Source organism: Mixophyes fleayi, chromosome 4 (genome assembly GCF_038048845.1).
Source record: "Mixophyes fleayi isolate aMixFle1 chromosome 4, aMixFle1.hap1, whole genome shotgun sequence".
Classification (NCBI taxonomy): Eukaryota; Metazoa; Chordata; class Amphibia; order Anura; family Limnodynastidae; genus Mixophyes; species Mixophyes fleayi.
Window position 1 is genome coordinate 46,972,356 of NC_134405.1, and position 25,645 is coordinate 46,998,000.

Below are 25,645 nucleotides of genomic sequence, written 5' to 3' on the forward strand. Positions count from 1 at the left end.
GAGGGGCATTATGCAACACCGCTACTGGTGGACAATTTAGGTGTTCAGCGAACAGTGAAAAAGAGGACAAAGAAGTCAACTACGAATGTACGATGGAAGTGTTACGACTAACGGTCTTATATTCAACCTGTAGAATCAGGTAGAGAGTTCCTCACCTCTAGCAGCCGCCTTCCACGTAGAGCTTGTTATGCTCAAAGGTACTCGGATGCCCCCAGGACTTATTCTCGCGGTGGTACAGGTGTATGAACGTACCGTAGCGTAGAGTAATGTGGTGTAGAGTCTAGCGTGGTAAAAAGACAGGCCAAGGTCTGGGTCCAGAGCAGATATCATGGTCAAGGTCAGGAATGGCAGCAGACTGGGATAAAGCAGGAACAAAGCAAGGGTCAGGGCAACAGGCAAGAATCAAATCCACAAGAACAAAGCCAAGCACAGCAGCAGGCTAAGACACAGAAAACAGGAACTATAACCTGCAGGGAGGCTAAGCCCTCACTGCCTTATAAACAGACACTGACCAATGTCAAAACAGAGAGGACAGCATGATAATCAGCCCCAGAAGCTGATTAATTAATTCAATTACTTGCGCACGTGCCTGGTTGCCCCTAATCCTGAGACCCGGCACTATCACTCACAGCGTCCCGACTGTTGTCTAGGCAACGGCCGGGGTGATACAGGAAGTGACGTCCCGGCATGGAGACAGCCTGGACACTTCCTGCAGGCATGGATAGTTGCGGTGACCTGAGGGACCACCACGACCCGTTACAGTACTTCCCACCCCCCCCCCCCCCCCTTGAGGAGGGATCAAGGAACCTCAAAAACCAAGTTTTCCAGGGAATTGTTTCAATAATCTATTGAGCAGTCTGTCAGCGTGCAGGCGCCTCTCAGGAACCCAAGAGCGTTCTTCTGGACTGGATCCCTTCGGATGCACCAGAAAATGGGTTTGTCCCTGAATCCTCTTGGAGTCGAGAATTTCTCCACAATAAATTCATGAGAACCATGCAAGTTGACTGGTCGGGGTTTGGGTTGTTCAGGAGTCTCAAACTTGGAGGACGAGACAACAAGTTTCAGGAGGGAACAGTAAAACATATTAGGGATTCTCAAAGAAGGTGGAATCTTCAGCCTGAAGGCAACAGGGTTAACTTTTTTTAACAATAGAAAACGGTCTAATGAACCTAGGTCCCAATTTATTGCAGGGTTGTTTGAGCCTAATATTCCGGGTGGACAACCAGACTTTGTCTCACACCTTAAGAGAACAGTTCCTGAAATGACGATCTGCAAAAAAAATTGACCGAGAGGTGGCCTGAAGCAGGGCGGAATGGAACTTCTTCCAAATAATTGTGAGATGGGAGGCTGTTTGGCGTACCCCAGGAGAACCAGAAGAGTTGATTGAAGCAAGAGAATTAGACCTGGGATGGAGGCCATAGTTGCAAAAGAATGGAGATGTGCGGGTGGAAAAATGGCAAGAGTTATTATAGGCAAATTCGTCCCACGGAAGTAAAGAAGATCAATTGTTATGGCATTTGGAAAAATATAATAAGATGAATTGTTCCAATGACTGATTGACTTTTTCTGTTTGTCTGTTTGACTGTGGATGGTAGGCAAAAGACAGACTGATGTTGATGTCAAGGTGGTTGCAGAAAGATCTCCAAAACTGAGCCATGAACTGAGACCCACGATCAGAATCAATATCTTCAGGCAGACCGTGGAGATGGAAGATATAGCGAATGAATAGTGATGCCAGAGTTCGGGCATTGGGTAGACCTGCCAAAGCGATAAAGTGGGCCATCTTGTTAAATTCATCTACCACCACCCAGATTGTTTTGTGACCGGGTGACCAGGGTAAATCTACAATGAGGTCCATCGACAGATGTGACCAAGGTTTACTTGGAGTGGACAACGACATTATTTGACCCGACGGAGAGCTTCTGATACTCTTGTTTCTAGCACAATCTCTACATGAGAGTGCAAACTCTTTAAAATCAGTGGCCAAATAGGGCCACAAAACTGTGCGCAGGAGGACTTCAGTGGTTTTGAAAACTCCAGGATGTCCGGCAATCTTGTTGTCATGAGCCTCAGATAGTACAGCCTTCCTGAGATGGACTGGTACAAACAATTTATCTGAAGGAGTCTAAGGAGGAGCAATTCTTTGGAAATGGTGGAGAGCAGCACCCAAATCCTGGGTCAATCCTAAATGAATTGAGGATGAAGGAACTGTAGAGAGCGGAACAGTGGAAGGGGCATGAGAGGTCATAAAGCGGCGGGAGAGTGCGTCCGTGCATCCGCTTAAACATTCTTGGAACCAGGTCTGTAAGAAATAATAAACTTGAAGCGGGTAGAAAACAAGGCCCAGCGTGCTTATCTGGAATTTAGACGTTTGGCAGATTAGGGCAGTTAGAGGAGCTACCAGGTCCAAGAAGGAATTAATAAATATCAGGTAATAATTCTAAAGCCTAGGAATCTTTGTACGGCCTTCAGATTGGTTGGGCATACCCAATCTAAGACTGCTTGGACCTTGCTGGGATCCATGAGTAACCCATCCTAGAAATATAGCCTAGAAATGAGACCTTATGGATCTCAAATTCACACTTTTCTAGCTTGGCAATGAGTTGATGTTGCAGAAGTTTAGAAAGGACATGTTTCACGTGAAGGCGGTGTTGGTCCACGAATGAAGAATATATCAGGTATAACATGACAAAGCGCCCTAATAACTCTCATAGAACATCGCTTATTAGATCCTGAAAGACAGCATGTGTGTTGCATAAACGAAAAGGCATGGACAGGTACTCATAGTGACCTGAGTGGGTGTTGAATGCGGTCTTCCCTTCATCCCTGTCCTTGATACGTATAAGGTTGTATGCTCCTCGTAGATCAATCTTGGTGAATACTGAAGCACTTCTGAGTTTATAAAAAAAAAGGACTGATATGAGTGGAAGTGGGTAGGTGTTTCTGATGTGATTGTATTTAACCCACTAAAGTCAATTCAAGGTCGAAGAGAACCGTCCTTTTTTAGTCACAAAGAAGAACCTGGCTCCTACCGGGGATTTAGAAGGCCTAATAAAGCCCATTTTAAGGTTATCCTTAATATACTCCTCCATGGAATGTGTTTCTGGTAACGAGAGAGAGTACAGTCTCCCTTTTGGGAGTTTTAGAGCCAGGATCTATGTCAATAGTGCAATCATAATCATGATGAGGAGGTAGCGTGTCAGCTGACTGCTTAGGGAATACATCAGAAAACTTATTGTAGGGTGACGGAAGCTGATCTAGAGGAACCTGGAGCAGACGAACAGGCACAGATAAGCAGGATGAAGAACAAGAAGGACTCCAATGAATGATGTCTCCCTTGTTCCAATCGATGACCGGACTGTGGAGCTGCAGCCAGGTATGCCCCAAGATCACCAGAACGGAAGAGCAATTAATTAGATAAATGGATGTTATGACTGTCTTTGTTTTTTATCTGGCAGCAGAACCTATAATCCATCAGAGGTGCTGCTACTGTCCTGCTCCTGAACTCTGCAACATGCCTGAAGGAGTTAATCTCCTTGTCTGATGCTAATTAGAACTGCACCTGTTGCACTGCTTTAAGTACCTGCCTCTAGCTGTGCTCTGAGCAGTTCATCCATTTGTTCTTGGCTGCTGCTAACCTGCTCCTGTGCTATTTGGTATACCTGCTGGACTGAACTTCTGTGTATGACCCCTGCACAGGGCCATCTTAACAACATTATGGGCCCCCGGGAAAAGCAGTGCACCGGGGCCCATATATATAGATATATATATAGATATAGATATTTAGATGTATACAGATACAGATATAGATCTAGATATATAGAGATTGATAGATGTACTTGCTCAGTGACCCATGTAGTTTTTCTTTTGTTGTTTTTTTTTCTTTTGCAGGATTATTTATTCTCATTAAGAGAAGTGCCTATGGGGCCCACTTGCTCGTGGGGGCCCCCGGGCAGCTGCCCACCGTGCCCAATGGAAAAGATGGCCCTGCCCCTGCCTTTACCTTGGACCTTGCCTGCTTGCCTGAGACCCCAAATCATTTGCCTGTACCTTGGACCACGCTGTTTTACCTGTTGCCCTGACCTTTTGGACAGACTTCTGGACCTCGCCTATTTGCTTGATATCTGCCTGGCTATTTGGATTTGTTTTTCTGGTCTCTATTTGATCCCTGGACTCTGTCTGCTTTCCTGGACATCCTTGTGCCTTCTGGACTGGGGTAAACTTATCATACTTGTTCCTGCCATTTTACTATACAGTCTCTTTTGGAACCTGTTATCCGTTTATTTCAGTTATCTTTGTTAATATATTAACCTGAATAAATGCACTTTGCCTTACACTTCTGTTGCACTTTGTGACTGCACTGGGATTCATAACATGATGAACTGCCATACAATCTGGGCCTGCTGATTGCACACCCTCTGACTTAGTCCTGAAATTCCTAGTGTTGTTGCATTGAACTATGTGTTTGGCTATTAGACATGTCTGTAAATCCACAATTACAAATGCTGCAAATGGACATTGTTCATCTCTGTTACCAAATCATACAACTATCCATTTTACTCCAAGAACTACTCAAAACTATTCCTGCTGCTGTGATAAGTAATTTCAACACTAATTCTGATTTTAAAGCAACAAACTCCTCTAATGAAAGCATTCAGACTGCAGAGAATTCTCCCAGAACTTTTTCTGACATTGGTGCTGCATCTATGATATTGCCAGCGGTCCCTACCATTAGGGATTCTAAACGACCAAGCTACCTGCATCCCCCTCTCACTGAGGAGGAACGATGGCGCAGAAGGATTGGTAAACTATGCCTCTACTGTGCCAGTGGCGAACATCTCTTACAAAGTTGTCCGCTCCGCAGACCACAACATCCTATGGAGCAGCCTTCAGTGTGCTCCTCTCCAGACCCTAGATTGTTCTGCACAGCACCTCCTGTTGCTTTACTTCAGCCTAATCTGCCAGTTCCAGTTGCCACCTGTCCTGCGGTGCCAGTTCCAGTTGCCACCTGTCCTGCGGTGCCAGTTCCAGTTGCCGTCTGTCCTGCGGTGCCAGTTCCAGTTGCCGCCTGTCCTGCGGTGTCAGTTCCAGCTACTGCCTATCCTGTGATGCCAGTTCCAGCTACCGCCGGCACTGGGTCTCCGGCCATTGCCTCCTGTTCCGAGGTGCCAGCCTCTGCCTTCAGTCCTGAGTCCGCTGTGTCCGGTCCTGAGTCCACTGTGTCCGGTCCTGAGTCTGCTCCCTCTACTCCCGAGTCTTCAGCCGCTGCCTCTACTCCCGGGTCTTTAGCCGCTGCCTCTACTCCCGGGTCTTCAGCCGCTGCCTCTACTCCCTGGGCTTCAGCCGCTGCCTCTACTCCTGAGTCTTCAGCTCCAGAGGGGGCGCTGCCCTTACAGTCTCCTCCAGAGAGGGCTCTGTCCCTCCAGCCCATTCCAGAGAGGACCCTGTCCCTACAGCCTGTTCCAGAGAGGGCCCTGTCCCTCCAGCCCGTTCCAGAGAGGGCCCTGTACCTCCAGTCCCCTATCGAGTTGCCTGTCCATGCGGTTCAGCCCGGGTTGCCTCTCCATGCGGTTCAGCCCGAGTTGCCTGTACATGCGGTCCAGCCCGAGTTGCTTGTCCATGCGGTCCAGCCCGAGTTGCCTGCCCATGCGTTTCAGCCCGAGTTGACTGTCCATGCGGTTCAGCCCGAGTTACCACTTGGTACTTTCTGCATTGAGGCATCTCACAGTGCTGTTTGCTCTGAGGCATCTCACAGTGCTGTCTGCTCTGAGGCATCTCATAGTGCTGTCTGCTCTGAGACATCTCACAGTGCAATCCAGTCAGAGTTCTGTGCCCAGTACGGGCTTCCCATCAAGTGTGCCTAACTTGCCATCCCAGTCGGGACTCCTGCTCTGCCGTTCCAGTTGAGGACTCTCCAGAGACTGCTGCACAAGCTGGGTACTCTCCAGAGACTGCTATTGAGCCTGAATGCCCAAAAGCCTTTTCCGAGTCATCAGATCCTCCTCCAGTCTTCTTTGATGGAGACATCAAACAGTTTGTTATGGTACTCAAACTTTCCATGAAACAGTTTCAAGATTGTCCGGTTTATTTTGTTGATCAATTTAACCAAGTGGGTTCAATTATTATGTGTTTTAGAGGGGAGCCACAAACCTGGGACTTCTCATTACTAAATTCAGATGACCCCATTATTCATAATACCATGGACTGTTAATACTGTTTGTCAGAAGTAGACTCCATCCACAGTCAAGTCATTTGATTACGATTTGTCTGTGCCCGTTCCAGCCTGTGCGTCAGTTCCTGCACTTGTCCATAAGACCTCTATGAATGTGTCTTCCATCAGACAGTCTAGGTCACCTAGGGAGAAGGTTAACAAGAATGGAAAAACCTTTGCTTTGCCACTTCAGTCACAACAAACACCAACCTTGGTGACTGGCTTTTTGGGCATATCATCATCGGGTGATAAAATAAAAGGTCCTATCCCGACTCTAGGCTGGGACTCAGACTCTGAAATTGAATTTGTGGAGGATACTAGAGAGTTAGTGGACAAACTTTACAATTCTTCTGCTTCTGAAGAATCGGGTCTTCTCTGTACTCCATTAGAGAAGAGCCCAATTGTGTCTCCAGGGAGATCTTATAAAAAGAAAAAGAAGAGGAGAAAAACCTGAAGGGAGCATGTATGGAGCGTCTGGAATCCGCTCCTTAAAGGGGGGGGGGGTATGTTATGACTGCCTTTGTTTTGTATCTGGCAGCAGTACCTATAATCCATCAGAGGTGCTGCTGCTGTCCTGCACCTGAACTCTGCAACATGCCTGAAGGAGTTAATCTCCTTGTCTGATGCTAATTAGAACTGCACCTTGTACACTGTTTTAAGTACCTGCCTCTAGCTGTGCTCTGAGCAGTTCATCCATTTGTTCCTGGCTGCTGCTAACCTGCTCTTGTGCTATTTGGTATATACCTGCTGGACTGAACTTCTGTGTATGACCCCTGCCTGTACCTTGGACCTTGCCTGCTTGCCTGAGACCCTGAATCATTTGCCTGTACCTTGGACCACACTGTTTTGCCTGTTGCCCTGACCTTTTGAAAAGACTTCTGGACCTCGCCTATTTGCTTGATCTCTGCCTGGCTATTTGGATTTGTTTGTCTGGTCTCTATTTGATCCCTGGACTCTGTCTGCTTTCCTGGACAGCCTTGTGCCTTCTGGACTGGGGTAAACTTATTATACTTGTTCCTGACATTTTACTATACAGTCTCTTTTGGAACCTGTTATCCGTGGATTTGAGTTATCTTTGTTAATATATTTACCTGAATAAAGACACTTAGCCTTACACTTCCGTTGCACTTTGTGAATGCACTGGGATTCATAACAATGGACAAGACTTCAGAATGTAGCGCCCCCACTGTGAGCGGCAACAGTTGTGGTTGGGAACAAATTTTACCACCTGGTAAAGGACCACCATCCAGACCACATACAGTGATGGGCGACTCGAGCTTAATGGCAGGAAATCCCAAAGTACAAGCGAAATCCAGATCCAGAAAATTCCCTGCAGCACCGCTGTCTAGGAAAGCAGAGACAGATGTGGATTGTGCACCAAAGGAAATTACTGCAGGAACCAAGAGTGCTTTATTGGAAGATATAATCTGCAGACCTAGACAAACCTCTTCCACCATCTCTAGGCCTGTTCTTTTCCCGGCTGGTCTGACTTGTTGGCACAGTTTTGGAGGAGATGACACCAGTTGCCACAATATAGACAACGGGCTAAGGTTCGTCTCTGGGTTTTCTCTTCCGAAGAAAGGCGATAAGCACTTAGCTGCATGGGCTCAGCAGCTTCAAAAGGTGCAGCAGGAGGAGTCTAAAAAGAGCATGAGGTGACGGTAGTATCCCTCTCAGCTTTTCTCTCTTTAAATCTACGGTCAATTTTAATGACCAATTGCATTAGACTCTCCAGTGTAGCAGGAATAGGATATTACAACAGGGAGTCTTTTATGTGTTCCGAGAGACCCAAACGGAACTGGCTCCGGAGTGCCAGATCATTCCACTCGTTATCTGTGGACCAGCGCCTGAACTCAGCACAATATTCCTCAGCAGAGCGGTGACCCCGTTTTAGTGCCCTGAGATGTGATTCAGCCGATGCAGCTCTGTCAGGCTCTTCATAAAGCAACCCCAGGGCATCAAATAATGCATCAACGGACTATAGTGGAGGGCATGTGGAAGCAAGGCTAAACGCCCAGGACTGAGGATCACCCTGGAGCAGGGAGATAATGATGCCAACTCTTTGCTGTTCAGAGCCAGAGAAGCGTGGTCTCAAGCGAAAGTAGAGTTTGCAGCTCTCCTTAAAATTGTGAAAAGAAGCCTTGTCACCGTAGACGCGGTCTTGTAGCTTCAATTTGGGCTCCATTGCAGGACCCGGAAGGCCTTGCTGGGCTTGCGAGGCTCTGGTGGCCTCTTCCTGGGCAGACAAATGCTGAACTAGGTTCTGGACCACCTGTGATATGGTCTGGATCTGGCCTGCAACAACTTGGGCTGGAGTGGGGTTCGTCCCGCTTTCATCCATGGAAGCGAACTCTTCCAGAACTTCACTGACCGGTTATAATGCTACGACTTGTCATCAACCTGTAGAACCAGGTAGAGAGTTCTTCACCTCTAGCAGCCGCCTTTCCAGTAGAGCTCGTTATGCTCACAGGTACTTGGTTGCCCCCAGGACTTATACTCGCGGTTGTACAGGCAAGGACTTATACTCGCGGTTGTACAGGTGTATGAACGTACTGTAGCGTAGAGTAACGGGGTGTAGAATCTAGCATGGTCAAAAGATAGGCCACGGTCTGGGTCCAGGAGCAGGTATTGTGGTCAAGGCCAGGCAAGATGTCAGGACTGGCAGCAGACAAGGATAATCCAGGAATGAAGCAAGGGTCAGGGCAACAGGCAAGAATCAAGTCCACAAGAACAAAGCCAAAGGTCATACACAGGAAGCCTAATAGAAATATTTGTTCAAGCACAGCACCAGGCTAATACACAGAAAATTGGAACTATAACCGACAGGGAGGCTAAGCCATCCATGCCTTATATACAGAGACTGATCAATGGCAAAACACAGAGGACAGCATGATAATCGGCCCCAGGAGCTGTTTAATTAATTAATTCAAGTACTAGCGCACGCGCCCGGCTGCCCCTAATGTTGGGACGCGGCGCTATCACTCACAACGTCCCCACTCTTGTCTAGGAAACGGACGGGGCGAACCAGTAAGTGACAACCCGGTCGCCGAGGAGACGGCCGGGACACTTCCTGCAGGCTCGGAGAATCGCGGTGGCATGAGGATCGAGAGAGGAGGAGAAAGTAGTGGGGTCAAGAGCATCTAGATTGCACCTAGGAAAGCTAGATTTGGGTGAGAGGGGAGGGCAGGAGAAGAATGTAAGGGGTGCTAAAAATGGTACAAAGCGTGCAGCACAATCCCCTATCCCACCCCCAGTTACTCACCTGATCCCGAGGGAATACTATGGAAAACCACCTCCCATGATCTGAGGCTCGCCTTGCTCCTCCTCCTCCTGCACGCCACCGGTACGACCCTTGCACGGGGAAACAAACTGGAGGCTCTACTACCCTTCGACGAAAGGGCAATGTCCGAGGTGACGGCTGCGAGTCAGAGACACTGACTCTACCCCGGCTGCCGACACCTTATTTTGCTCTAGTCTAATACTTCGGCGCCGAGAGTACGAGGGCCTAGGAACAATCCCGCCCAAGTACTCCACCCACCAAAAGGTGGGAGCCCGTTCTGAAAAAGGGGACTTAGTGTTTTACTCACCTGATCACTCATCTCCTTAGCTCCTGACTCCTTGCGTCCTAACGTCACCTGTAATGACACTACCCAGCCTCCCACCAACTCCAACTGTGAGGCTATGGTGGGGCACTCTTACACTGTTACCAGCGGATCCACCAGGGACCTAACCACAAACCAACTAGGGGTCAGGGAGAGACTACGTTTGTCAGAATCACTAGGTGGAATTGATGATACCTGCCAGCAGTTGGCGCTACTGAGTACTTAGGCGCAGAGTCTAACACGCCCATGGTTTTCACCAGGAACCACCGCAAGAAGGTATGGACTTCGCTGCAAGGGACATGCAAGTCGCGGCCCTCAGTATCAGTCAGCTGGCGAGGTAACAATTGACAAAAAAGGAGAAAAATAAAAGTGTGTCTTAGAATAGAGGCACTCTAATGGCCAGAATTTTTTTAAATATATAACTTTATTAATTTGCATTCAAAAGTATATTATTTATTTATTATATGGAGAGTGTTTTCTCGTAGGCCTGTAGCGAAATATTAAAATAGAATGTGAATTGTATTTACCAGGTTAATATGTACTGTTAAGAAGGTAGAAACAGGAAAAAATACCTTGCTGCGCTGCTACTCTGAAGTATAGCTGATACTTCTAAATGTACTAAAGAGAACAAATTGGATTAACTGGGATGTCTGCCACCTTTGGTCATTGGCGGCATGACGTCCTATAAGTGATATATTATATTGTACCAATAGTCACTATATATGGTATGAACGTATTATACGGGACCCTTGAAATATAGTGAAATATAGAACTCAGTTATCCATTTCTAGTTATACTTTACAGGTCCACTTTTTTTAAAGTCTGTTTGGTAAGAAGTATTTTTGTATTTCAGAACAAGTGATATTTATTCAGAGCTAATGTTGCTCAATTACTGCAGCAAAAGAAGTTGCTTATTTATAAAGTTTCAGTGGGAATTGTTAATCCAATCCACATCAAACCATTACTATTGAGTAAAAGTTTTTCCCCCCAAATGTCTATTTCTAGAGTATTTGTATAGCTCAATTATTGTCATTGGTACATGTATATAATACTCAAAACTTCATTCACTCCACGTTTTAGGGACTGATTTTCTATCTAGTATATATTTACTTGTTCCTTAGTATAGATATCATTCATACAGAGCTACTTTTTTGGAATTCTCATTCACACATTACTTCAATGAAAAAGCGCTATATCTAATGAGCATCACTTCATAGCTACTTAGTAGTTGGTTGTCTCTCTAGATAATCTTAAATGCTTTCACAATCTAAATCTATCATGAGTAGCATACGCAGCGTCCGTTGACGCGCGTTTCGCTAAGAGGCTTTTTCGAGGCAAGCCGGGATGTGTGTTAATTGGCTTTATAAATGGGAAAATCCTCCCATAATTGCTGACGTCACTCAGCGACATTGATAGCAACCGTCCGGTCATGGGACTGCATCAGCCAATAATCTGATTTGCTGACGTCGCCTAACGATGTTGATGGCAACCGTCCGGTCATGTGACTGTATAAGCGAATTGTCTGATTTACTAGCGTCACTTAGTAATGTTAGTGGCGACCATCCAGTCATATGATTATTCCAGCCAATTAGTTGATTTAATTTCAGGTGAGGTATTTATCTGTATTGCAGTCATAAGAATGCTCTCTGTATTGTATGGTGGTCATAGGAATGCTCTCTGTATAGTATGGTGGTCATAGAAATGCTCTCTGTATAGTATGGCGGTCATAGGAATGCTCTCTGTATAGTATGGTGGTTATAGGAATGCTCTCTGTATAGTATGGGGTCATAGGAATGCTCTCTGTATTGTATGGTGATCAAACTAATGCTCTCTGTATTGTATGGAGGTCACAGGAATGCTCTCTGTAAGGTATGGCGGACACTAGGAGGCTCTTTATATTGTATGTGTGTGTATATATGTGTATGTATGTATATATATATATATATATATATATATATATATATATAATTCATTTCGGGTGGTGGTGATAAGGGGGCCACTGTGATAAAGATGGCTCCATGGCACGGTGTGATAAAGGAGAAACTGTGATGGAGGGCACAGTGTGATGATTGGGCAGTGTGATACAGATGGTACCGTTACATTTATGTTTTAATTTGTTTCAGTGAGTTTTATTTCAATAACCAATTAATTTTTATACAGCTAGCATGTGATATCTGCATTTAAAGTACTTTGATTCTATGGAGGCTTATTACATAAAGATCCTTACAAAGCCAGACCGAGAAGAATGGGGAGGGAGGGGGCTTCAGTGCGGTCTAGAACTTGTAAAGCGCTAGCCACGCCCCCCACATAAGGTTGATCACGCCCACTCGACGACTGGCACTCCCACTTAGATGGGGGGCGCCGGTTCCCTGTCTCGTCCAGGGCACTAAAATGGCTAGTTATGGTAATGTCAATACTCCATCTCCTGGAGGGTCATCCGGTCTGGTGGAATGGGTTAAAGTATATGCCCCCATGGGAGAGAGCAGTGGGGGAAGCTGTGTCGGAAAAAGAGAGCCAAGTTTCAGTGATGGCTAGAAGGTAGAGGGGCCTATTTATCAAAGCTATCCGTCTTTTAATTTAGCGGTAAATCCTCGAAAACAACAGTTTTCGAGGATTATCGGCTAAATTACTATGTATTATTCTAGCATCGCTGCAGATATCTCAGATATCTGCTGCTTTGCATCTCTCATCGTTTTACTGAGCACTCCCCATAACAGTGCATGGGAAGTGCTCAGTAACTCTATGCAACAGTGACCGAAACTTAGCTTTCAACCATGTTAATATACGCCATCTGAAGCTGGCGAACATTAACATGATTGAAAACTTTCACTGAAAACAGCTCTGCTCAGAAGAGCAGAGCTGCACAGCGCATGTGTGAAGGGATCACATGATCCCTCCATGTCACTTTCCGCATGTTCTTCATTCAGGGATTTCTGTGCGCATGCCCGAGGTCACCGGTCGAAGCATGCGCAAAGGGATTGAAAGAGGGGTGAGCAGTGTGGAGAAGTGCCCCGGCGACAAGGCGGCCGAGAGGGAGGCGCAGGACAAAGCTACTCACCAGTCCAGCGGTGAGTATTCATTCCTCCCTGGAAAGGTCCCGGTGGCAGCGGGCAAATGAGCCAATCCCGGCTTACTTCCCGCTGCTGGCCAATCAGCGGCCGGGTCGGCGAACCAATCCTGGCTTGCCTCCGGCCATTCAAACTACTGGTGCCACCGCTAGCCAATCAGGGCTCGCGGCAACGGCTGATATCGTCAGTGTGCCCGCGGCTTTTTCTGTCGCCGGGCGCCAACGCGAGGGCTGTGCGGCGGCGGAGGGGAAGTAGGAGGACGTCGCGTCCAGACGTCCAGCAGCGGCGCGTCCAGACGTCCAGCAGCGGCGGAAGCGTTAGGGAGCCCTTGTAAGGGCTGTGAGCTACCCTGATGCCCGAAGACTTCAAGCAAGACGCCGGAGCAGAGATCGTCGGTGGGGAGCCCTTGTAAGGGCTAAGAGCGCCCCCGCAAAGCAGCCTTTGACAGCGCCAAACAGGAGAAGAGGCGCCGGCGGTTGGAGAGCCTGGAAGACCCGAAGAAGGCGGGTCAAGCTGAGTTTCCTGCGCGGAACAAGTGAGTACCAATTACTCTTTTAGCAGGACGCTAGGACCTGACGTAGAGTACGGAACACTCGGTTCCTAAGTAGGTACTAAGAAGAGTTCTGGAGCGGTTTATAGAACCCCATCCATCCGTCCGGAAGGGCACCCAAGTTCAGGACAAGACGGGCTTAACGGCCGCGGGCGCAGGCCTGTGGGGCACAGCGTCTCAGGACGTGAGAGTGGTCGGTCTAAGGTAACGTCCGGTGTGGTGAGTTCCATAGCGGTCCCTCTGGATCGGGTAAGTAACAGAGGTGTTGGGAAGGGCTGTCATTGTGCTGTCTCTCTTGTCTTACAGGTGCTGATCGGAAGACAAGGTAAGTGGAAGGAACCAAAGGGGGCACCAACGGAGAGTTAATAAATTTGAGAAACTTTTGAATCCGCATCTATGGGATGGGGATTGAAAAGTTTATACTGAAAAAGCGTAGGGTAATAATAGACCCCTAAGAGAGATGGAGATGAAGAGGTTGCGGACAGAGGGCAGTTTATTGCACATGACACTGCAGTTCCAGAGGGCACAGGAGAAAGCGAGGGAGGGAAGTGGGGAGATATGGATGAGATTGGCAGGGTTACTTGAGCGGGGAGGTGGGTTGTGATTAGGGTAGGACGGGGGGAGCTGGGGGTGAGGATGGGTATAGGACTTGAGCAAGGAGACATGGGGCGCATTTATCAATCATCGGCAAAAGTGAGAAATAGTTATCAATCCTTATCGCATGGATAAGGATTGAACTATTTCTCAAATTTATGAACAACAGATCATAGGAACAGCTGTTTCGAAAAACTGCTGTTTCTGTGATTACAAAAAAATCATACTTACCCCCCCTCTTCGGAAGCGCTGTCTCCGGATCTACTCCTCGTTCTCTTCATCCTTCAATTGCGCATGTGCATTTCGAAGAACTGCACATGCGCACAGAGATCCCTGCTCTGTCTCTGCAACTATCGTTGCAGAGATAGAGCTGTAAGTGACAGGGAGGGATCCTGTGATCCCTCCACACATGCGCTGCCCAGCTCTGCTCTTCGGAGCAGAGATGACAGCATTGGATTTTTTCGGAACTTGTTAGATTTGAGCTGGGAGCAGTCACCATACTGTTGAATGTCAACTACTCCTAAAAACGAAGATGAGTGCAAAGCAGCAGATATCCACGATATCTGCTGCAATGCACCTTTCATAAATTTGCGGAGGACACCCAGGAAGCTTAATTTGCCGGTAAGAGCACTATCATGCTTTCTTAAATATACCCCATGGTGAGAGACAGAGGGTAGATAAAGGAGAGGGAATGGAAGGACTGCATGGAGTGGAGGAGGGGTATATGAGAAGGGGAGGGGAGCATGAGGGAACAAAGAGTTGTGCGTGTTTATGATGACCACAGTTTAGCTTAAAAAGGAACAAAAAGATTGTAACTGTGCTCTAACACTGCCCACAAATTATGTTACATGTGAAAACTTAAGTTGTGTTATTTTATGTGTCTCTGGATAAAAGGTAATCTGTCTGCTCTATATTGCTTGGCATCTGTGAGGATACCAGGGTAACGCATAGCCCATGTTTGTTGCCAGCTTACTGACTGGCCCAAAAGCAACCTTATTTGCCAAGCTATCACCTGCCTCAGAAAGGGAAACCTTTTGTCCTATGATATAACCCTGAGAGACCATATTCTAATGGCACGGTGACATACATGGTTATACTATACACGTGGAGCATTTTGGAGAAGTGTGACTGGCATATTTCAGAGAACAGGGGGACTCCAACGGGTACTGGACCTTTATTGATGCTGCTGGGTACTTGTGTGATGGATTGATATCGGCTTAGTTTTAAGAGAATACCAATAAAAATAAGAAAAAACTAAAATGTGAAGAAAGTGTTGACTGCAATTTCTGGCTGTTCGGTGGCAACAAATGATTGGCGGATCCCAATAACTGGTGGTGAGCATGGGGTTAATGGTGGCTGTTTTTCCCACACAGTAAATATAACATCTGTTTGAACGCTGCGTGGAAACAAAGTAATGCTTTCCCGCTCAAATTCATTCCCGAGTTGCTAATAAGACTTAGTATACCGTTGATCTGGGAAGTACGTTACTACTGGCGGGTTAATTTGAAATAGTCCACAGTTTATTTTAAGCCAATCAAAGGAGGGGGGAATGCTTAACTCATCCAATCATCGTGCAGCGCTATGTATAAATAGGATTGTTAAGCTGCCGTCTTTAATATTCATTATAATTTTGAATAATGGCTAGAACTAAGCAAACCGCTCGCAAGTCCACCGGCGGGAAAGCTCCCCGCAAGCAGCTGGCGACCAAAGCTGCCAGGAAAAGCGCCCCAGCTACTGGCGGCGTGAAGAAGCCTCACCGCTACCGTCCCGGCACTGTTGCTCTGCGAGAGATCCGCCGCTACCAGAAGTCCACCGAGCTGCTGATCCGCAAGTTGCCCTTCCAGCGCTTAGTACGTGAGATCGCCCAGGACTTCAAGACCGACCTGCGCTTCCAGAGCTCAGCAGTCATGGCTCTGCAAGAGGCCAGCGAGGCTTATCTGGTGGGGCTCTTCGAGGACACCAACCTGTGCGCCATCCACGCCAAGAGAGTGACCATCATGCCCAAAGACATCCAGCTGGCCCGCAGGATCCGAGGGGAGAGAGCATAGATACTCGTCCCTCCTACGTACACAGCACAAAGGCTCTTTTCAGAGCCACCAAATGCGCATTCGAACGAGCTGTATCCTCCCATCTACCCAGCTTTCCGACATTATATGACCTGGGAGGGGCGGGTGCTTTATACATGTTGAGATCTAAAACCTGTTTTAAAAGTTATCCCGTTTTTTTAAGTGTTACTGTAACGTCCCTAAAATTCATTTTAACAACAGTTCTCCCTTCGGTGTAGGACGAAACATTGCCTGGGTCTATACTGATTCCTAGAGTAACTAAAGTACGTCTGGGTTACCCAATGGGCGAGAGCGGATTCATTCTACAAGCCGTTAAATAGATACTGCAAGACAGACAAAATATTAAATTGAAGTCGGCTTATTTAGAACGTTGGCTGATAGAATTGTATGTATTGTAATAAACATTCGTACAGGGGATGGTGGTGGTACAGTATAGGAAAACCTGTTATCCATGACTTACAGGGAATGTGAATACAGCCCGATCAGAGAGAAGGTGGGTGGCTCTGAAAAGAGCCTTTGTGGTCTCAGGATATCACGGGTGAATTATTTGGCGCTGGTGTATTTGGTGACGGCCTTGGTGCCCTCGGACACGGCGTGCTTGGCCAGCTCTCCGGGCAGCAGCAGACGTACGGCGGTCTGGATCTCCCTGGAGGTGATGGTGGAGCGCTTGTTGTAGTGAGCCAGGCGGGAAGCTTCTCCAGCAATGCGCTCAAAGATGTCGTTGACGAAGGAGTTCATGATGCCCATGGCCTTAGAGGAGATGCCGGTGTCGGGGTGGACCTGCTTCAGCACCTTGTAGACATAAATAGCATAACTCTCCTTCCTGCTCTTTCTCCGCTTCTTGCCATCTTTCTTCTGGGTCTTGGTGACGGCTTTCTTTGAGCCCTTTTTGGCTGCTGGGGCAGACTTGGCTGGTTCAGGCATTATAGCGACAAAACGATCCCAATCACAATGTGCAGAAACTGTTCCTGATACCTCCCACAGCCGCTCTATTTATAGGCAGCCCATGTAAATGAGACCCACAGTCTGCTCTGTGCACTACTGGATGTTGTGCGATGTCAAATCCCACCCGCTGCTGCGGATTGGTGTTTGTTTGAACTTGAGCGGCACTAGCTAATTTGATAGCGGACCAATGAGAGAAGGGTGTCTGTCCCTACAGCGTATAAATATACGGAGGCGGGACAGATAGCCTTATTGTTGTAGATTGACTTACACATAAGTTGAAATGTCTGGAAGAGGCAAACAGGGCGGTAAGACCCGTGCTAAGGCCAAGACTCGCTCATCTCGAGCCGGTCTCCAATTCCCGGTCGGTCGCGTTCACCGTCTGCTGAGGAAGGGGAACTATGCGGAGCGTGTGGGAGCTGGCGCCCCGGTGTATCTGGCAGCGGTGCTGGAGTACCTGACTGCTGAGATTCTGGAGCTGGCTGGGAATGCCGCCCGTGATAACAAGAAGACCCGCATCATCCCCCGTCACCTACAGCTGGCTGTGCGCAACGATGAAGAGCTCAACAAGCTACTCGGTGGGGTGACTATCGCCCAAGGAGGAGTCCTGCCCAACATCCAGGCCGTCCTACTGCCCAAGAAAACCGAGAGCCATAAACCAACCAAGAGCAAGTAATTTCCTGCTGGATAATTGTCCCCACAACACAAAGGCTCTTTTCAGAGCCACCCACCCCGTCCCTAAAGAGCTGATCCACGACTATAACATCCCGCTTTAGCTGTGTGTTAACTCGAGTTAGACGAGGTTACATTGTAATGCTCGTTAGATAACGGACACAGTTGAACTAAACTCCCCCATCCAGATTGGCGGTGTCGTCTATTAAACAAAAGTGAACCATATATGGCACTGTCACGGTGCACTGACGTTACGTTTAAACAAGCTGCAGACACTTTATAATAAGACGGCAGGAGTCAGTATATACGGCTATAATCTCTTTTCTCGCACCACCGCCGGAAAGAAACAGCTACTCTAGAGCTCAGCTTCATAGCGCACACATCCACCCCCATAGAGTAACAGAAAAGTGTGTGTGGAGGGGGATATATACTATATAGCTCTGTCGAGACCGAGTGGGTGGCTCTGAAAAGAGCCTTTGTGTGATTGACAGGAGTGCGGCTCCAAGTTACTTCTTCTTAGGAGCAGCCTTCTTCGGCTTAGCTGCCTTTTTAGCCGGGCTCTTGGCTACTTTGGGCTTAGCTGCCTTTTTAGCCGGACTCTTAGCCACTTTGGGCTTAGCTGCCTTTTTAGCCGGGCTCTTGGCCGCCTTCTTGGGTTTCACAGCAGGTTTCGGCTTCTTAGGGCTTTTTACTGCTTTCTTGGCTGCTGCCGGTTTCTTGGCCTTTTTCGGGCTCTTGGCTGCGCTGGGAGACTTCTTCGGGGACTTGGGCACTTTCTTGGCTGCCGCTTTCTTGGGTTTAACCACCGCCACCTTCTTCTTAGCTGCCTTATCCTTGCTCTCCAGCTGCTTCTTGTTGAGCTTGAAGGAACCGGAGGCGCCGCTGCCTTTCACCTGGATCAGGGTCTCTTTCGTCACCAAGCTCTTGAGCGCCACTTTCAGGCGGCTGTTATTCTTCTCCACATCGTAACCTCCAGCAGCGAGGGTCTTCTTCAGGGCGGCCAGGGAAACACCGCTGCGCTCCTTGGATGCGGACACGCATTTAACAATCTGCTCAGACACGCTTGGACCGGACGTTTTGTTGCCCTTCTTGGAGCTTCCTGCAGCTGCTTTCTTCGGCTGACGCTTTCCCTTGACGGGGGCCTCTGCTGGAGCAGCGGGCGCTGCGGCGGGAGCTGTCTCTGACATTTTCCGTGCACCAAATAGAAACAAAACTTTTACATGCAGATAATCATCAACTGAGTTGTTATATAGAGCCCAGGTATGCGAAGCCATTGGCTGTGGTGAAGAGCCAATCATGTGCGCAGATTCCGGGGGTATTGTTACCACGCCCATTATCCTCATGGACGCCGTTCTAGAATGTCGGCTCCCGCTTTGTGTTTCTATGGCTGAAAGAAATGAGTTTAATATGAAGTGTAATAATACCGGCTCGTTGTCCTTTATTTCATCAGCACATTGTGACGCCCTTTCGTCGTGTGTAGACTTTTTATATTGAGGAACCCCGGGCAAATACACTGAAAATACACCCAACACCCCCATCTCCCTAAATCTCCTCTCTGTATCTTAACTTATGATCAAATACGTGGATGCGCCCAAAGAAAGCTCCCGGATCCCCCAGTGACTGAGCAGAGTAAACCTTCCTACTTCTCCTTTTATGTCATGTTTCACTTCTCACGTCTTATTTCTACCTTTTTAAACCTTCAGACTCCTGTGAGACTGTCACGTTACACAGATGTTCCATACTGACAGGCATACAGTCATGCACCACAATCGTCAGCTCTGAATATGTCCAGTAATCACTATTCCCGATTTAACATTTGCGACAGTCTCCTACCAGACAACACTGAAAGGATGGTCACACGGCAGTTTGAACACGGAGCATGCAGAATGCAGCCACCGCCGCTGAATAAATGGTCACAGACTGGTACAGAAAGTGAGTGAAAGTGCAAGCAGCGCTTTATTCCCAGCCTGAGAGCTCAGAAAACAGAAACATATACTGAGTTAACCGAACACATCTACGTTCTGCGTTCTAACAACAAAAGGTCGCCCTGATTGACATTACAGGACCAAAATATAATTGTACTACAACGGCCTGAAAACTGGCAGTGTTGGTATGACTCAGGAACCTGTTGCTTGGTGCTCCTCCCCTATTTCCCTCAAGTTCCCAATCAGGTCCGCCTCTCCTGTATAAAAGGACAGCTTGTCTAGCGTGTAACTTAGTTCGTTTGTTGTAGACGGAAAGAAGATTACCTTTGAACATGTCTGGCAGAGGGAAAGGCGGTAAAGGACTCGGAAAAGGAGGCGCCAAGAGGCACAGGAAAGTCTTGCGGGATAATATCCAGGGTATCACAAAGCCCGCGATCCGCCGCCTGGCTCGTAGAGGAGGTGTAAAGCGTATTTCTGGCCTCATTTATGAAGAGACCCGTGGGGTGCTGAAGGTTTTCCTGGAGAACGTCATCCGGGACGCCGTCACCTACACTGAGCACGCCAAGCGGAAGACTGTCACCGCTATGGATGTGGTCTATGCTCTGAAGAGACAGGGCCGTACTCTGTATGGATTCGGAGGCTGAGCACTGACTCCTCTCGTCTAATTTCATTACACACACAAAGGTCCTTTTCAGGGCCGCCCATCTCTTCCATTAGAGAGCTGTAATATTGCCCTAGTACTCGGTAGAATGTGTGGAATTCTCCCCACTATATATCGGTGATCTGTTTAACTTTTGTATCCTCGAGGATACACGATTAGCTATTTGAAACATATGCAAAGGTGATCGCTGCGTGTCAGTGTTGCCTTAGAAAAGTTTGTTAATAAGAGACTATCGCGTCCTGCTGGTAACAATGCACGATTGTAAAGCATACCAGATTATATAATAATTACATCTTGCACAGATACCTTTGCTGAGTAAATGTGACCAGTGGTATTGCAGTCTGTGTAAAACATTAAACGGTGCAACTCACGATTTGAACAATATATTATCTTTCCAGAAAACTCTAAATATGTGTCCCTATAATTGATATCTTGGTGCAGACTTTATAATATATGTGAGGTCTGGTAAGAGCAGGGAGATGGCATGAATGAAAGTAAAGTTTAAGTCAGCCTGGCTCATTCCCTCTTACATTTCAAAGGACAGCAGAAAGCATTCACCACAGAACTGGGTATTTGTTTTAATCATACATACAATAGTTTTAATTCATAGCATGGGACAATGTAGCACTGTGAAAATGGAGATGTGATTGCCACTGTTCATGCAGCGGTTATGATACATAGTAAATATAATATGTGATTTGACACTGTATATTAAATCTGTTCTTTGTTTCAGTCTGTACACTTCCCTGCATTCTAAGAGAGACTGTTACAATGTGCCTCAATACAGATGTTAGTCCTGTTTTTGTATTGTGACATATTAGCTGTATAACTGACATATTAGCTGTATAACATTGTTCTCTCTTTATTAGGAGCGAAGATTAGGGGGAGAAATTATATTCATAAATAATGGACACATGTTTGTTAAGTATTAATATCAATTATAGGAAGTATATTTAGGAAGGATTAGATTTTTCTTATGTGGATTATAGGAAACATGCATGCGCTCTCGGATCACATGGTCCCTTTGTGTGTGATTGGCAGCCCCCCTCTCTGATCTGGATCCCTGGTGTCTTGTTATGTGTTAAGAGTTACTTCAATGACAGGACATTGTTTACAGTGAAAGCTTTTGTCTCCTATAGCGGTTCATTGCAGCTTTAAAGTTATGTCATAGATGAGGTTGCTTTGCATTCCACTACATGTCACATAGTAGTACAGGCAACTTTATCCCTGATATCACATTTCATATATTTGGCTCATAATCTCGACAGCCAGCAAACCAGTCAGACAGCCAGCCACAGGGTTAACCAGGAGATAGGCATCGAGAAGCCCCGTCTGCCAATGGGTTACTTGCAATTGGGGATTTGGGGTTGGGGAAGTCACCCAACGAATGTCAGACAACAACTCTGCTACCACTATTTTGCACATATGCGTGGCCCAATTTCTCCCCTGTTGCCTCATACTTTGCTACATGACAGTGTCAACCTCCACTCTAGCTGAGTGACCGCACTAATGAGTTCCAATGGGACATCCAGGAACTGTGTACTGCTGTCTACCCCACCACCAGAACCAGGTGAGATCCTTACGGGACAGATCAGTGGCTTAGGCCAGAGTCTTTGGACCTGGAGGAGGAAGATGTGCTTGGGATAAGTCGAGACACTGAGTAACAAGGGTTAAATGTGTGCAAGAAGTGGCATAGTTTTATAACAACTGCGTTCAATACACCACTGGGTACACACCGTAAATTTTAGTGTTCAACTGCCAGGGAAGGGAGATGCAAGACCTATCACTCACTCACATCCCCTGATAATGAAGAAAATGGAACCAACCAGCTGTGTCTAGCAGCAGTAACCACCAGTTGGGGGTAGCTCACAATGTGGTTAGCAAACGGTTGCACCAAGGTCTGTCGCTAGCAACGTCAGGAGCATGACGCTTGGGACAGAGGGTGCAGGTATGCATGAAGAGGCTGAGCTACAAGTTGAGTGATCGCTGACAGGTAACACCGTACGTAGTCTGAAGGCACATGTATCCAGATGGCCGGTGCATGATATAGTGCCCGAACATGGAGATGGACGGGTGACAGTACAGCACAGGAATATGCTGCGACCCTGTTTATTTTCAGAATCACACTTGGTGGTACCAATTGCGGAAGAACAAGTTGACCCACTGGTGGTGATGGAGGACTTCTGGTTCATGTTCCCACACATTGAGGATGTAGCAAATCCCCCACCTGCCAAAGATACGGTCATCCAGACCCCTCTTCCAGTCCTAGTAGGAGACAGCCCCACAGGGCCTTGCCCGCTATCCTGCCTCCCATAAGGCCCCTGAGGACAATCTTGGGTAGCCCCAGCAACCGGATTGCAAGTTACGTGTGGTCTTAGACTCTCTTTATAGGGACTACAAAGGACAAAACAGTGGGAGTTTAAGAGCCAGGACTGGCGACACTTTGGTTCCGGTTGCATCACGGTCCATCGAACTGCGTGTGGATGACGTCATCCGGTGATATCCCTAGACGGCACGTTATTGGAACAACGCGGCTCCCCTTGAGGGGCATTATGCAACACCGCTACTGGTGGACAATTTAGGTGTTCAGCGAACAGTGAAAAAGAGGACAAAGAAGTCAACTACGAATGTACGATGGAAGTGTTACGACTAACGGTCTTATATTCAACCTGTAGAATCAGGTAGAGAGTTCCTCACCTCTAGCAGCCGCCTTCCACGTAGAGCTTGTTATGCTCAAAGGTACTCGGATGCCCCCAGGACTTATTCTCGCGGTGGTACAGGTGTATGAACGTACCGTAGCGTAGAGTAATGTGGTGTAGAGTCTAGCGTGGTAAAAAGACAGGCCAAGGTCTGGGTCCAGAGCAGATATCATGGTCAAGGTCAGGAATGGCAGCAGACTGGGATAAAGCAGGAACAAAGCAAGGGTCAGGGCAACAGGCAAGAATCAAATCCACAAGAACAAAGCCAAGCACAGCAGCAGGCTAAGACACAGAAAACAGGAACTATAACCTGCAGGGAGGCTAAGCCCTCACTGCCTTATAAACAGACACTGACCAATGTCAAAACAGAGAGGACAGCATGATAATCAGCCCCAGAAGCTGATTAATTAATTCAATTACTTGCGCACGTGCCTGGTTGCCCCTAATCCTGAGACCCGGCACTATCACTCACAGCGTCCCGACTGTTGTCTAGGCAACGGCCGGGGTGATACAGGAAGTGACGTCCCGGCATGGAGACAGCCTGGACACTTCCTGCGGGCATGGATAGTTGCGGTGACCTGAGGGACCACCACGACCCGTTACAGTACTTCCCACCCCCCCCCCCCCTTGAGGAGGGATCAAGGAACCTCAAAAACCAAGTTTTCCAGGGAATTGTTTCAATAATCTATTGAGCAGTCTGTCAGCGTGCAGGCGCCTCTCAGGAACCCAAGAGCGTTCTTCTGGACTGGATCCCTTCGGATGCACCAGAAAATGGGTTTGTCCCTGAATCCTCTTGGAGTCGAGAATTTCTCCACAATAAATTCATGAGAACCATGCAAGTTGACTGGTCGGGGTTTGGGTTGTTCAGGAGTCTCAAACTTGGAGGACGAGACAACAAGTTTCAGGAGGGAACAGTAAAACATATTAGGGATTCTCAAAGAAGGTGGAATCTTCAGCCTGAAGGCAACAGGGTTAACTTTTTTTAACAATAGAAAACGGTCTAATGAACCTAGGTCCCAATTTATTGCAGGGTTGTTTGAGCCTAATATTCCGGGTGGACAACCAGACTTTGTCTCACACCTTAAGAGAACAGTTCCTGAAATGACGATCTGCAAAAAAAATTGACCGAGAGGTGGCCTGAAGCAGGGCGGAATGGAACTTCTTCCAAATAATTGTGAGATGGGAGGCTGTTTGGCGTACCCCAGGAGAACCAGAAGAGTTGATTGAAGCAAGAGAATTAGACCTGGGATGGAGGCCATAGTTGCAAAAGAATGGAGATGTGCGGGTGGAAAAATGGCAAGAGTTATTATAGGCAAATTCGTCCCACGGAAGTAAAGAAGATCAATTGTTATGGCATTTGGAAAAATATAATAAGATGAATTGTTCCAATGACTGATTGACTTTTTCTGTTTGTCTGTTTGACTGTGGATGGTAGGCAAAAGACAGACTGATGTTGATGTCAAGGTGGTTGCAGAAAGATCTCCAAAACTGAGCCATGAACTGAGACCCACGATCAGAATCAATATCTTCAGGCAGACCGTGGAGATGGAAGATATAGCGAATGAATAGTGATGCCAGAGTTCGGGCATTGGGTAGACCTGCCAAAGCGATAAAGTGGGCCATCTTGTTAAATTCATCTACCACCACCCAGATTGTTTTGTGACCGGGTGACCAGGGTAAATCTACAATGAGGTCCATCGACAGATGTGACCAAGGTTTACTTGGAGTGGACAACGACATTATTTGACCCGACGGAGAGCTTCTGATACTCTTGTTTCTAGCACAATCTCTACATGAGAGTGCAAACTCTTTAAAATCAGTGGCCAAATAGGGCCACAAAACTGTGCGCAGGAGGACTTCAGTGGTTTTGAAAACTCCAGGATGTCCGGCAATCTTGTTGTCATGAGCCTCAGATAGTACAGCCTTCCTGAGATGGACTGGTACAAACAATTTATCTGAAGGAGTCTAAGGAGGAGCAATTCTTTGGAAATGGTGGAGAGCAGCACCCAAATCCTGGGTCAATCCTAAATGAATTGAGGATGAAGGAACTGTAGAGAGCGGAACAGTGGAAGGGGCATGAGAGGTCATAAAGCGGCGGGAGAGTGCGTCCGTGCATCCGCTTAAACATTCTTGGAACCAGGTCTGTAAGAAATAATAAACTTGAAGCGGGTAGAAAACAAGGCCCAGCGTGCTTATCTGGAATTTAGACGTTTGGCAGATTAGGGCAGTTAGAGGAGCTACCAGGTCCAAGAAGGAATTAATAAATATCAGGTAATAATTCTAAAGCCTAGGAATCTTTGTACGGCCTTCAGATTGGTTGGGCATACCCAATCTAAGACTGCTTGGACCTTGCTGGGATCCATGAGTAACCCATCCTAGAAATATAGCCTAGAAATGAGACCTTATGGATCTCAAATTCACACTTTTCTAGCTTGGCAATGAGTTGATGTTGCAGAAGTTTAGAAAGGACATGTTTCACGTGAAGGCGGTGTTGGTCCACGAATGAAGAATATATCAGGTATAACATGACAAAGCGCCCTAATAACTCTCATAGAACATCGCTTATTAGATCCTGAAAGACAGCATGTGTGTTGCATAAACGAAAAGGCATGGACAGGTACTCATAGTGACCTGAGTGGGTGTTGAATGCGGTCT

The 25,645-nt window shown here is 47.3% G+C and overlaps 5 protein-coding genes across 5 annotated transcripts; 3 read left to right on the plus strand and 2 right to left on the minus strand.

Moving 5' to 3' along the window:
- Positions 1-15,660: 15,660 nt before the first annotated feature.
- LOC142149785 (histone H3) lies at positions 15,661-16,125 on the plus strand. Its single transcript, XM_075205093.1, has one exon. It carries the CDS (start codon positions 15,663-15,665, stop codon positions 16,071-16,073), a length of 411 nt encoding a protein of 136 aa, XP_075061194.1. The 5' UTR covers positions 15,661-15,662; the 3' UTR covers positions 16,074-16,125.
- Positions 16,126-16,587: 462 nt separating this feature from the next.
- LOC142149786 (histone H2B 1.1) lies at positions 16,588-17,040 on the minus strand. Its single transcript, XM_075205094.1, has one exon. The coding sequence runs from the start codon at positions 17,013-17,015 to the stop codon at positions 16,635-16,637; it is 381 nt and encodes a 126-aa protein (XP_075061195.1). The 5' UTR covers positions 17,016-17,040; the 3' UTR covers positions 16,588-16,634.
- A 276-nt stretch (positions 17,041-17,316) lies between these two features.
- On the plus strand, positions 17,317-17,709 carry LOC142150636 (histone H2A type 1-like). Its single transcript, XM_075205832.1, has one exon. It carries the CDS (start codon positions 17,317-17,319, stop codon positions 17,707-17,709), a length of 393 nt encoding a protein of 130 aa, XP_075061933.1.
- A 450-nt stretch (positions 17,710-18,159) lies between these two features.
- Positions 18,160-18,892, minus strand: LOC142149787 (histone H1.01-like). Its single transcript, XM_075205095.1, has one exon. The coding sequence runs from the start codon at positions 18,890-18,892 to the stop codon at positions 18,212-18,214; it is 681 nt and encodes a 226-aa protein (XP_075061196.1). The 3' UTR covers positions 18,160-18,211.
- Positions 18,893-19,962: 1,070 nt separating this feature from the next.
- LOC142150637 (histone H4) lies at positions 19,963-20,274 on the plus strand. Its single transcript, XM_075205833.1, has one exon. The coding sequence runs from the start codon at positions 19,963-19,965 to the stop codon at positions 20,272-20,274; it is 312 nt and encodes a 103-aa protein (XP_075061934.1).
- Positions 20,275-25,645: the final 5,371 nt, after the last annotated feature.

What these genes read in the sequence shown, in the direction of transcription:
- LOC142149785 (XM_075205093.1), top strand. Translation starts at nt 15,663, where the DNA reads ATGGCTAGAACTAAGCAAACCGCTCGCAAGTCCACCGGCGGGAAAGCT.
- LOC142149786 (XM_075205094.1), bottom strand. Translation starts at nt 17,015, where the DNA reads ATGCCTGAACCAGCCAAGTCTGCCCCAGCAGCCAAAAAGGGCTCAAAG.
- LOC142150636 (XM_075205832.1), top strand. Translation starts at nt 17,317, where the DNA reads ATGTCTGGAAGAGGCAAACAGGGCGGTAAGACCCGTGCTAAGGCCAAG.
- LOC142149787 (XM_075205095.1), bottom strand. Translation starts at nt 18,892, where the DNA reads ATGTCAGAGACAGCTCCCGCCGCAGCGCCCGCTGCTCCAGCAGAGGCC.
- LOC142150637 (XM_075205833.1), top strand. Translation starts at nt 19,963, where the DNA reads ATGTCTGGCAGAGGGAAAGGCGGTAAAGGACTCGGAAAAGGAGGCGCC.